At 34.3% G+C, this 13882-nt stretch overlaps 2 protein-coding genes across 2 annotated transcripts; one reads left to right on the top strand and one right to left on the bottom strand.

Annotated features, from left to right (window-relative positions):
• Nucleotides 1-1275: 1275 nt before the first annotated feature.
• LOC120626624 (40S ribosomal protein S14) lies at nucleotides 1276-2697 on the bottom strand. Its single transcript, XM_039894242.1, has 3 exons — nucleotides 2617-2697; nucleotides 2191-2436; nucleotides 1276-1544 (listed from the first exon to the last, which is right to left on the bottom strand). The coding sequence occupies exons 2-3, from the start codon at nucleotides 2425-2427 to the stop codon at nucleotides 1326-1328; spliced, it is 456 nt and encodes a 151-aa protein (XP_039750176.1). The 5' UTR covers nucleotides 2428-2436; nucleotides 2617-2697; the 3' UTR covers nucleotides 1276-1325.
• A 928-nt stretch (nucleotides 2698-3625) lies between these two features.
• Nucleotides 3626-12096, top strand: LOC120626138 (GTP-binding protein SAR1b). Its single transcript, XM_039893436.1, has 5 exons — nucleotides 3626-3765; nucleotides 4069-4118; nucleotides 5741-5860; nucleotides 7540-7841; nucleotides 9056-12096. The coding sequence occupies exons 2-5, from the start codon at nucleotides 4076-4078 to the stop codon at nucleotides 9170-9172; spliced, it is 582 nt and encodes a 193-aa protein (XP_039749370.1). The 5' UTR covers nucleotides 3626-3765; nucleotides 4069-4075; the 3' UTR covers nucleotides 9173-12096.
• Nucleotides 12097-13882: the final 1786 nt, after the last annotated feature.

The following is a 13882-nucleotide window of genomic DNA, read 5'->3' as shown; positions in this document are numbered from 1 at the left end:
ATTGTGAAAGTTCTTATAAATTTTCTGATAGGTACAACAAAGTTTGTTTGTATTTTAATTCGCTCTGTCCCATAACATTTTGAAAATAATCAATCATAGTACTAACAGTGTGTAATAATATATATATATATATATAATCTAATGAGAATATTAAATTATTAATCTAGGATATAAAAAAACATTGTTGGTGTTGGAAATTTAAGGTTTATTATAGATTATGCTGGTATTTAGTTTTGTTAAACCCCATAATCATAACAGTGCAATATTATAAAATTACCTATACCATTTTGATAAATAATATAACATTTTTATGGGAAACTTATATACTTTAAAATTATTGTGCGCGTGTAAGATGTGTTTATCATAGAAAATAACATGTTTATTAAATAAAAAATATTTATACATAAAAAATCTTAATATATTAATAAATAACATACAATGTTCTGAGAATCATTTTTCTTTCTTTCATTTATGCCTTTATACCCAGTATTTAGTGCCTGCCAACTTGCATGATTCGAAAAGAAATAATTATACTTACATTACATTTACATAGTCAGACCCCTAATCGGTTTACTCGGCTAGTTACCCCTATCGGTGGTAACTAGCCACGGCCAATGCCTCCCAACAGACCAGACCAGAGAAAATTTAAAAATTGTAAATTCCCAAATTGCCCCTGCCATTGAAACAAACCCGGTGCTCACCGTTGCGCTAAGGTCGTCTACGTACATAGCAAATTCCCAATATTCGCATTTGACAAAACAACGCATATGACGCCATCAGAAATAATAGCCTGTAGGTTTAGCAGAAAAAGTTGCTTGTGGCTCACAATCTAATAATGTTTAATTCCTACCCCGTTGATCTAGTGGTGAGCATATCTCGACTGCAATCCCTGGGTTCCTGGGTTGGGCCAATGTATAGCATTCTTTGTTTTTATAAAGGCATTCTTAATACCAGCCCAGAGTTTGAAAATTGACCAAAGCCTTTAAAATCAGTAGCACCTGCTGTATCTCTTTCCCGGTGCTGCTGTCCCATCAATAGATAATAATCTGATACCCACCTGAATGTTTTAAGTTTAGAATATTGCATTAATGCTCAGTAAAATTAGTTTTGATAATTTGCCTACTTATTGTCAAATCGAAAATTTGTTCATATTGTAAAAAGATTTAAAATCACCTATCCAAAAAGATACATATTACTTGATACTATGTATAAGTTGTTCAATTAAGTGTATTTTACATTTGATTGGGAATATGGGGTAAGTTTTAGAAACAAGTATTAACTGTAAACCTTTTTATTTCAGTCCACAGTTTGCTTAAACTAAAAGATTACAGCCTGCGTCCTCGCCTACCGCCCTTCCTGCGGGTTGAGTCTGATGGCACAGGTGTTACATCTTCAATGCGGCCAATCTTCATGTTGGAACGGGCAAGGGCACGGAGCGCCGACTGTGCGCCGGGGCCTGGTGTCTTTGTTTTGTTACCACCAGTTGCACGTAGCTTGATGTGTAGTGCTGTGATACCTAAGGTCTTGCACTTTTCAGCAACATCCTGAAATTTAAAAATTCTTTTTACACCACAATAAAGTAGTTCATGTTTGCAATCACACAGATGGTGGCAAGTCATGATGCAGTCTACAATGGTAGGGGCTAGCCTCCATCCATTCCTTATTAGGTTTTATACTTATACCATATTTTACAAACATGACTTAGTACCATGATTACAAAATTTTGAGATAATATAATCTACTCTGTCCGCTCAAGCTACAGTTTATATAGGAATATACTTAGAACTAAATAGTGATGGTTATCATTGAACTAGCAGCAGCCAAACTCTTCACTTCTACAGACACTAAGTTCCGAGACAAACAAATTGTATCATCACTAAAATATTAGTTTAGACCCTAACGAGATCATGTTTTGACAGAAATTTAGTAGCAGACTACAAAAGTTCTGTTTCGTTATAAATTCATCTTCTCTCTACTTCTTGCTTATATTCCACGATATGTGGGGTTGGCACTACATAATGTCTTCAAATGTTTTGTTGATGATGTGACAATTTTACGACAGACCGCCTGTATGAATTAAATCCTCCTTCTGAATAGATTGAATTCATTTTTAATTTTTAACTTCAATGTTTTGAAAGTGAGGTTATAATTAACGATTACTGTTTACATTCAACTGAACGGAAATACTACCTGAGCGGCCAACATAGCGGCATAGGGCGAGGCCTCGTCACGGTCAGCCTTCACCTTCATGCCCCCGGTTACCCTGGCAATTGTTTCCCGGCCAGACAAGTCGGTAACGTGAACGAATGTGTCATTGAACGAGGCGAAAATGTGAGCCACTCCGAACACGGTCTCGCCGACCAGATGCTGAGGGCCGAGAGTCACCTGGACCTCCTCTTTAGCAACTTTATTTTTCCTGGGTGCCATGGCTTAAGCCTGCAAATAACAACACTTATACAGCACTTTTATAACCTTAAAAAATCTCTGCAATCCGCACAAGATTTATCGTAATATGTTTCACAAATATTAAAACGAACACTAATCTATTGATTGCTATAAATATTCCATTATTATCCACAATTAACACTGAATTTTTCGTAAAATAAAATTCAATACCTTTAGCTTTGAAAGCTGTCAAAACAAGAAAGACAATTTGACAGTTGTGAGTTGACGTTTCAGTTTCAAATTTGATCAGTGTTTCTATAATAAATTAGTAACCTACTATAGCAACACTGATCAAAGCTTATAAACTTGGTATTTAAAATGAAAATGCTTCACGATAATGTAGGATTTATGTACGTACCTATATCTTGTATTTATAAAAATAAAAATATCCACAGTCATCTTATTATCCATAACGCAATAATATACACGACAATACACATCTAGCCCCAAAGTAAGCGTAGCTTGTGTTATTATGTGATGTGTGCTGATGAATATTTTTTATGAATGTAATACACATAAATGCTTATAATATACAGATGAACACCCAGACACTGAAAAACATTCATGTTCATCACACAAACATTTTCCAGTTATGGGAATCGAACCCACGACTTTGGACTCAGAAAGCAGGGTCGCTGCCCACTGCGCCACTCGGCCGTCAATATAATATTTTACATTAAAATATTAAATATTTTTTAAGCTGGAAAAGAATAAACCCTACTTTTATCACAATACTACTGGTACTCTTTATCTCAAATATCAATTTCTCGTAAACTACTTTTCAAAAGTTATACTTTTACTGCGTGTGATTTGCACAGGTCTTTTTTTCATTTGGAACTTTGGGACTCTTTACAAAACAACTGCGATTGCTCAATACACCTTAGCTGAATTTGTTAAATGCCTAAATAAAATTGTTAGTGCTAAGAATCTGTAAAATTCGTTATTCCTTTATTGCTTGTTAGGTTTATTTATCAAAATTGATTTACGCCTTCTGTAAAGCATAAACCAGTTTTTTAAGCAGAAGGTAAAAACTAAACTTTTTAACAGAAGGTAAACTGCAAAAGTGATGCATGGCCCCTAGATCCCAATATAAATAAAGACTTTAAAAATTAAACTGAACGCTTTCATAAACGTAGAACAATGTGACAGACTACCGGAAGTAGCATACGTCATTCGTTGCCAACAGATTGATAGTATTCATCGTATTCGTAAAGATTTGAGAATATCGTCGGTTTTAGCGACGAAACATATTGCAAATAAGTGTGAAACCTTGTGATAAACTTACCTTTAGTGTTAGTTAATCTAGTACAATTTTAATAAGTGAGTATTTCTGTTCTACAAGTTAGGAAATGGGAATTTTTGTTATAAGATTCAACTACGCAAATGACGTTCTGTCATAAGTCATTCACATTACTCAATTCATTATCGCAATACTACACTTGCTATGTTCCTTGAAGAATATGTGAACATCTGTCTCGCAATAAGAAACGTTTTTTTATAGATAGATGTAACGACGTAATTGATAATAATGAGAAGTGCGAGTCATCATTAAATTATATAGTTCTTTGTGAAGGAGCTTGAACTGTGATAAAGTATTAATACCGAAAAATTCACACATTCCAGATTCAAAATGTTTATCTGGGATTGGTTTACTGGCGTCTTGGGATTTCTGGGTAAGTCTAAGGAATTCTTGTTATTTTTCATAGAAATAATTTGCTCCAAATATTTGTATTATTAGTTGATAGATATTATTGAACTCTGGCCTGGCCTCATAAGATCTGTTTAGAATTATCTGTGTAATAAATTTAAGTTGTGTAGTTTTGTGCTATTTTTACTTACATTTATTATTACATTACCTTGCATTTCAAGGCAGCTTTGATAGGCAGAGTGAGTTTTTTTCTGGGAGATGGTGGAATCATTTTAAATGTTTAGCTATTGTTCCGAATAATGTTCAAAGAAGGCTTTTCATTAATGCATTCCCAAAAAAGCAAACATTCAATAAAAATTTGTATGGAGAGACTATATGTTGCAGCTGATTATACAATTGTATTTTTAATAATACACCTATTATTTCGATATTTGTCTTGATTCAACAGTAATGATAAATTTCTTGGGATCCTTACCAATATTATAAATGTCAATGTATTTGTTTGTTTTTTTGTCCTTCATTCACACCCTAATTTAGCAACAAATCAACTTGATTTTTGGGATTGAGCTAGTTGAAAGGCCATCCTTTCATAGGCTTCCTTATCCCAGGGAAACAAATGGTTCTTACAGGATTTGTTAAAATCCAAAATAACAAAGTTGACGAAGAATGTGGGCGAGACTAGTTGGAAACATACATTTTTGCAGGATAAAAAACTACCTATGTGTTAATCAAATATGTATCTTGCTTCCAAATTGGTCCAGTTGTTATTGTACGTAATTGTAACACACATCCACCCATCCATACAAACATTCGCTTTTATAATATAAGTAGGATTATTAATCTTATAGTAGTAGTATGAAGTGTGCGGGTTAGAAGGATGGGAGTGTAGTATAATATGTACAGTGAAGTTTTTATCCCTATTTGTTCTGCTACAGAGTTGTCTACACCCAAAAGTAAAATTCTGATATTATAAACATTGAGCAAGGGCTAGGGTAATATACAGACAGATAAATCTATTGAAAGTATGATTTTTACTCAAATGAACTCATTTATAATGTTTAATTTGGTCAATAAGATTGCAATATCTGTTATTCACAGTGACACAGTTACTTTGTATGATACGTATATTGCCTGATGTTTGTTGACCTTTTAATTAAATAGAATGAATATTTTACATCTCATTTAAAATTGTATGTGAATAATTCAGAAAGATTACATCCATAGGGAAAATACTGTATCATAAGAACAAGTTTATTTACTGAGAATCAATTTCAAGGTTGCAATTCTTATGTTTTATAACTAAGACATCCATATCTTAATATTTTGTCATATTTGGCAGCATTATATCTATTATAATTCCTTACATAAGTTTGACAAAAATCAACCTATTCATTTAGTGTGGGATTTATGTAGGTACTAAAACTGCCCCTTTGTTTTAAAGGTGTCATATTTAATATGGATTGAGCACTCCTTTGATACTCAGATTGGACCAACAAATTGCCAAGGATTGGATTTTTGTGACATGTGATAATGGTCTATATTACTGACACTAATGACTATTAACACGCAGCAAACCTGTATAAAGCACTGGTGTGTCTATAATACTCCTCTCTCCTAGTAAGTGTTTAATGATACATTTATGTACAGGTCTGTATAAAAAATCTGGAAAGCTGTTATTCCTGGGACTGGACAATGCTGGCAAAACAACACTTCTGCATATGTTGAAGGACGACAGACTGGCACAGCATGTACCTACTTTACATCCCAGTAAGATTATCACAACTTTCATTATTCTGATATAGATTCCTATAAAGTATCGTAATAATATTTAGCCTAGTTGAATTTTATATATCTTATTTTATACCCCATATATTGTTACTAAAGTTAGTGCTTTTAGCTGGTGGGAGAGTTTGGCTGTGGCTTGTTACGCAATTTAGCTTTGGGGACAGTCGCGGCGGTATGGGTTTAGTATTATACCCATATCAGGTTAGCCCGCTTCTATCTTAGACTGCGTCATAACTTACCAACAGATGAGATTGCAGTCAAGGGCAAACTTAAAATAGAATAAAACAAAAAAAAAACGGAAATTTATCATAACTACCCGAACATTCACACACTTCACAGGGGGAATTAAGAACTTTATAGTGTTATCTCCTGTGGGCTAAAAACTTACCTTTAAGCTATTATTGCTCTAGCGATATTCTCTGCAACATTCCGTTAAAACCGATTTAGCTGTTCTGAAGAATTAGCATAGACAAATAATGGTTTGTGTATATTATGCTAAATACTTAGGTCAAGTAGTAATATGAACCTAACTATAACAATCAGTAGTTATTTAGGAATCACTTTTATTAATATGTATTAATAGATGCACTGTGTTATACGCTGTGGTCACCTGACCATGCCATTATGAAATCATAAATGAAAGTATAACATCTGAGAGGTTTTAATTATAATGTCCATATTTTTTTTCTAATTATGAAATTGGTTATTAGTTTATCCATACACTTATCAACTAAGACCGTTGGTTGGTCTAAAGATTAAGGCATCCTGGGTCTTGAAAATTTTAAGATCTTGGGTTATTTATGATGATAATATATCATCCTCTAAATATTATAATGTACCTTTCTCTTGTGTGTAACGTTAAACACTATTTTCACTTTCTTATCAAAGAATCAATGCCAATGCAGATTATGATAGCTTATAATTTCTTACATAGTTTCAAGTTTATGTATTTAGTGGTTTTAAATTCATTCAGACCCTTTTAATTTTTAGATTTATATTGATTTCACTTATATTCGATTTCTCTTCTTTTAACCTCTACATTCCCGTTGATATGATCCTGTGAGGAAAAATGTGAAATGCATGAATCATTGATGTAATGGCATATCCATTAGATTATCGTCATAAACTCAACTGGTCATTGAGCAGTGGAGTTTATGGCGTAATCTCTCGGAAGTATTGTTTGTCAGTTATCATTATTAACAACCCATTACCAGGCACCAATCTCCTTCCAGACTCAAAAGTGCTTAGGCCGTAGTCCACAACTCTGGCCAAGTGCGTATTGGTAGACTTCACACACCCATGAGATCTATGGAGAACTTTAATGCATGCAGGTTTCCTAATGATGTTTACCTCACCGTTGTATTTAATTGCACGGCAACAACATCAAAAAGTTAGCGGCACGTGCCGGCATCGAACTCTGCCCCCCTGCTCTGGCATCTGCTCTGAAATAGAGGTCGAAGTTACCAGGCTATAATTGCTTCAATGACTTGATTGAATGAATGAATGAATGAATATACTTTAATTGCACACCACAAAAAGTACATAGAACAAAAACAAAAGTATAACAAAACAACGTATACAATTTGACTTGCAACCTTTTTGTTAGTAAACCTCTGTTATAAAAATAAGTGAGTGACGTGAGTTTTGTTTGTCGTGCGCAGCGTCAGAGGAGCTGTCGATAGGCAGCATGCGGTTCACGACGTTCGACCTGGGCGGGCATCAGCAGGCGAGGCGCGTGTGGCGCGACTACTTCCCCGCCGTCGACGCGATCGTGTTCCTGGTGGACGCGTGTGACCACAAGCGCCTTCGCGAGTCCAAGGCCGAGCTGGACTCGCTGCTGACGGACGAGACGCTCAGCAACTGCCCCGTTCTCATCCTCGGCAACAAGATCGACAAGCCCGGCGCCGCCAGCGAGGACGAATTGCGCCAGTTCTTCAACCTCTACCAGCAGACCACCGGCAAGGTCAGTTGACGATTACAGTTAATACTGTAATACAAAGATGATGACAGTAACAAAGAATCTCTCAAACATCGTATTTGTCTAATGACATATGATTCATGTATTATGAAATTTGTTTTTTTTTTTTAATTTATATTCTAAGTGAGATTTGTTTTTATTTACAAAATCTAGCGATGTGCTATGACAGGTGAATCGCACGAATTCAAAATTATGACGCCCCGTCTATATAAACATCATTTTGAACCGCTTGAACTTTGAAAATATCTGTGTATACCAAGTACTTATTTTGTGATTTTAAAAACTAAAACTAACTCAGGAAATAAAATTAACAAAACCTTTAAATTACTGCAAAAATATTTTTTCGATAGTAGATACTTCGAAAAAACAGGCCAGGTTTTTCAAAATTAGTCATAATGACTATTAAGAGAAAACTTTATTTTTGAAATATTAGTAGTAGTACTAGGTGGACAAATGGTTTGGTTGCTATGTTATAACGTGAAGGAAGGGCGATATTCTGTGTAAAAACATAGTGCCTGCACGGCTAGCATGAGAGCTGGATAGCTGGAGACATTGCTCACTCACTTGGGAAAGGACCAAATCTACACCCACATCTTACTTAACTCTCCAAGCATAGATCACGTGTGGATATAGACGTGAAGTCAATCGACGTTTCATCTCTTATGGCGGATTGCTAATTTGCAGTTTTATTTATTGAAAATTAATACCAATCTCATATACTCAGCTGTTAGAAGTTTTATTATTTATTTGTAGTATAATTGAGTAATTTGTAGTATTTACTCTTTAATTTTTTTTTGGCACTACATTCGTTTGTTTTTTTTTTTAAATTATTATATTTGTAATTAATTTTTATGGTTATAAGGACCAAGTGTTTGTATCATCTTTGTTATTTATAACTTACCCAAGGAGTATACAAGCATTACGTCAGACCATGTTGCCGCCTGTACGGTTGGCATTACTGAAAATCACCATTGGAGTATTCCTTGGAAGGTATCTACTGCCATGGTACTGCAACGCAAAGCTGAGGAGGTGATCCGTTGACCACAACGATGCAACATACTTTTTAATTATTGTTTATTTTCTTTTTTTTTTATATGGACATATGTTGGTTGTTGTAAGTAAATATTGTGGTCAAAGAAAGCTAATTAATTATTGTTATATAGAAAGACTGCAAAAAGCATTTTACTCGCTACTTCCAGGGCAAGGTGTCGCGGTCGGAGCTTCCGGGGCGGCCGCTGGAGCTGTTTATGTGTTCGGTGCTGAAGCGGCAGGGCTACGGCGAGGGCTTCCGCTGGCTCGCGCAGTACATCGACTGAGCGCCACGAGTGACAACCCTACACCACCTGTCACTGTCACTCGCATACGCTTCTCGTCACCCCTGAACTAGCCGCGTTTAGTTGAGGCTCACTGGGGCCAACTTTGTGATCGATTTATCGCCCGTTCTTTTATCTATACATATTTTGTAATCTATGATTCTGTACCAAGATTTGCTCACTCGCAATCGAGGAGTCGTTTTCGAGTATAGAAATACTTGTATATCAGAGTAAAATTATTAATATTGGATTAAAGCTCAAATTTGCCTACAATTCTTTACCTAGTACTTTTAGGACCGACTCTAAAACAAGTGACTCTAGGCCTATTTTATTTTGACTGTATACCACGAGAAAGCGAATTCTCGTTTGCGAGCGAGCAAATCTCCTACACAGGCTACAGTTCAGAAATGCCCGGTCCTATTATCATTATTATTCCATATTTTTTTTTAATTGTCTATTATTAATTTAAATATAACATATCAGTTCTTTATCCTGTTTTATTTAGTAGATTTTTTGTGATATCAGCAGCGATGGTTGGAAAAGGGGTTACTAAGCAAATGAGGGCTTACAGTATTCATAATAATGATAAAATTTATTCCACAACTTCTAGAGAAATAACTAAAAAAAAACGGTACAAAGTTGTCTTAAAAAATTGCACTGATTACTGATTACCATGACATCAGCTGTTTACATTTAAGGTCAAAAGCCATTTGATTATGGCAACGGTTATGGTCCTAAAGGATGTTAAAACAATAATTCATATACACGTTCATACGCACACACTTACGTGTAAATGTGATTTTAAGACATAACAATTTTGTTGGGTTTGTAATCTTGGTGGCTTTCATATAAATAGGGTTTTTCAAATTACGTTACAACAACTGAGGTATTTACGATACTTATGTGTATTGTGCTTTATAAGTATCCTTTTATAAAGCCTCACCAAACTAAGGTTCAGCACAAATCGAGCGACCAACTCTGTGAGCATGCTGGAACACTTATACCACGGATAATAAAATACCGTCCTTGTCACACTGAAATAAAGTAGTATATAGTATTCAATATATCAACAAACGATAGATAACGCAAAATTATATCTTAAATACTATATAAAACTCTATTACAATAGAATACAGAAGATATTTGATTATCCCAGGAAAAACTTGACCCTTGCAAATAAACGCTCGGTTTGCACTGACCCTAAGGCTAAGGCTTTATAATTTATTCAATTTGATTAGTTATTTTTTTCAAAATAACTAGAAATGTTATTTTTCCATGTTTTGAATTCTGTGAAGTTGGAGGGGACTTAAAGTATAGCAATCTAAATAGGGATTTGGACAGCTGTTACTGAATCAAAGAGTATACAAACTTTAATAATGTTTTGGATCAAAAAAGTTAAAAGAGTAAATATTGATGGAATTTATGTTCGATTTCTAACTAGATCTTAAAAAAACGGTTATAACTACTAAGAAATTTTGTTGTACTTTGTGTATGTAGTAGTTTGTTATGAAACTATTTTAACTTCAAATTTAAGTCATACAATCTTTTAAAGATTTTTGCTTACATTTTTGGGCATTTCTGAACAAATAAACAATACAGAATAGGTAGGTAAATTTATTCCTACATTATGACTCAAGATTCCAATAAGTACCTATAATTAATTATTCTTTCTAATTAGAACTTTTTGCAGCGAATCAAATATCAATTATTTCAAGTACGCTTATTTGAGCCCACAAACATTACACACACACTTAACGATTCATAACGATACAACCGCAAAATTACCAGCACACGATACTTGGATTTCGTATTTCATTCGCGGGTAGAATCGCTCGAAAAGTTCTCCGTGACGGACCTTTAAGAACGTCTTGAGTGCGAGTTGCTCAAGCGTTTTCACGAGGAAACCCTGCCAAAGGACAATCTTTTTATCCAGCTAAGAAAAACTAAATTAAATGTATAGCTAACGTTTAGTCCTTTCAAAAAGTTAATTCTTGTTTTGTACATTGAACTATAAGGTCGGGTCAAATTCTATGTTAGCTCTAAGTTCGTTTTCAATTTTGGTCAAACTTTTTGAAGATACTTGCCAATTCTGTAAGTACATAAATCTCTAAAATAAATTCATAAAGTAGTGGTGTCCAAAAACGGAGCTGCGAAAAGTAGTTATAAATAATAATACTTCAATGAATAAAGAATATTGAGGAACGGCCATACTCGTACGTACGGCATATTAGCGTGCCAATTTCCCATTTCTTCTTTACATAAAGTATCATCACTAAAACGGTTTGTTGGATTTCTGTAATCAAATACATATGTTGAGCACAATTTTTAGTGTTATTTTGTTTATGGCGTTTTAATAAAACAAATTTGCAGTAATGGGATGCTAGCGTGAGCCGCCATTTTATTATCCACTTCATAGTTAGATAGGCACGTTTTTTTGAAGTTATCATAGATCGTCTAATTACTTCATTAAGCAATCAATGTATCAAGACCCGTTTTAGTATCGAGATTTGTGTGGAACAGAATTGACAGTGGAATAGGGGCTTGTCTCATTGGCTTAGTAGTTTGCTTGACTCGGTATAGGGTACAAAAAATATTGGTATGGGGTTAATCTGCAAATAAATCATATATAATTTATCTGTAAATAGTCGTAAGTTGAAAATAAGTAAATTCTCAGTACCAGCCCGGGCTTAGGAAGTTGGTGTTGTTTCAATACCGCGCCTCGTCTCGCGAGCTCAGCCGTCGCGAGTCGGTTCTCAATATCATAACTAACTCTCTATTGGCCCCGCTGTAGACCGGTTGCTGCAGTTTAATTAATATTAAAGTATTTCTAGGTTCAAATTAACTTGGATGAAAATATATAAAGACAAAGCTAAGTTTTTTTTGCATGGGGTATACCGTTTAACCGTATTCACACACACTGTAAATTAATTGTACACTACAGTGTACACTAGTAAATTAATTGTAAATTTAATATGGTTATTAAAAAGCTCGTTTAAAAAAACTCCACAACTCTCAATAAAAATTAAATTTAAGTCTAAAAGTAATACCTACTTATATTAATATTCACAATGTTCCGAATGGATAAGGACAGTAATATTTTTATCATATTCAATTTAGTTCAGTTAGAGATTCCTGTACAACAGAATTGGCACCACTATCAGCTATACCTATTTAATATTTTTAATCACTCCATAAATCACAATTAAACAAAACATCGGACACTGTGTAATAGATTTTGTTTGTCCAAGTTTACTTCACTCAGGTCAGTTTGATCGCGCAATCCGGCAAATGTGTTGCTTAAAATATAACAAACTATAAAACTTTTGGGTGTAAGATCAGCTTTAGTTGGTTATGCGCCAAGGTGCGTTACCTACTAGTGAGCGAACAGAATTAGGTTATTTTTTTAAATCTTTTAAATAGCTTTCATTGTATTATTGCGTGCCAAGGTTCTGTGCGCGAACACTCATTTGGTAACATATGTATGAAGGAGCATATATTATCATCGGCAATAACTTTATTAAATATTTTTTTTATTTATAATAGAATATTTTTAGTATGTTCCAATGTTTATATAATTTTTATTAATAAACAATGCTAGTAAAATAACCTATTTCACACAAGTATTCATTAATATTTTAAGCTTGCAGTAGAAAATGTAATATGTTTCGGGACAGGAATGTTATTATATTTTTGCATTATAATGTGAGAAAATAATATTGGTATGGTTATTTGGAGTTTGTAAAACTGGGTATGGATATCTACATTATGCTTAAAACAATTAGGAGAAGGAAAAACAAACGACACTTTTCAATGGCCAAAAATTTCTTAACTGATTAATTAATTATGACTAAATGACAATTGATATATAAGAAATCTGACAAATTGATCCCTCAGTGAGATCTTATGTGTAGTTTATGTATGTGAGCCAACTATGCCGTCCGACGGGGCAACTAATTGGTGCGGTGCGCGGAGCCCTTCAGCTCACGACATCTGCGACAGGCCGTGTTGGCTTGCGCGTCAGTACTCTCAATGAGTACAAAAATAAGTTAAATCACTAGAAATAATATAACTATGGAAAAATGCGATTCTCGGAGCGACTCGATAGAATGCAATCTAACAATTTAAAATTTTACTACTTGGTCAAACATGTACAACGTAACTACCGTAAGAGCTTTTGCTCTATGTGTTTCAGGATCATACCGCCATTCCTTGCCCGGGAAGCTTGTACTTCGATGAGTGTTTGACTGTGTGTTATTGTTAGAAAAAAAATATTGTTTTAACAACCGAATGATATACAGTATTGTGCGTTGTACTTTCTTTTTTTGTCCATAGCGCGAAAGTAGCTATGGAGACGCATGCGTAGTACAGACGCGTACGACACTCGTGTCATGCCAACGTCACCACTAGCGTGTAGAACCTAATTATGGTGTTGTTGTTTCTACAAAATAAATTGTCACGACACCTGTGTCGTTTGCAAGACTCAATTACCTTTACTTCTTTAGGAGAATTTTCGTAAATTAACGCAGTTTGCCAGGTATATCTGCACTGCAAACGTATTGCATTATTTGCTCCATGGATTTTTGTATTAATATTCAATTTTGGTTTCTTCATTGTATATTCTTTACTTATATCTTTTATGTTCATAGACATTTTTTTCTATCCAGATTAAGTCAATGACTTGCTCTATTACATTCATTTATTCGAATATTCATG

This window comes from Pararge aegeria, chromosome 9 (assembly GCF_905163445.1).
Source record: "Pararge aegeria chromosome 9, ilParAegt1.1, whole genome shotgun sequence".
Taxonomy (NCBI): domain Eukaryota; kingdom Metazoa; phylum Arthropoda; class Insecta; order Lepidoptera; family Nymphalidae; genus Pararge; species Pararge aegeria.
This window is presented reverse-complemented; position numbering and strand designations above follow the sequence as displayed.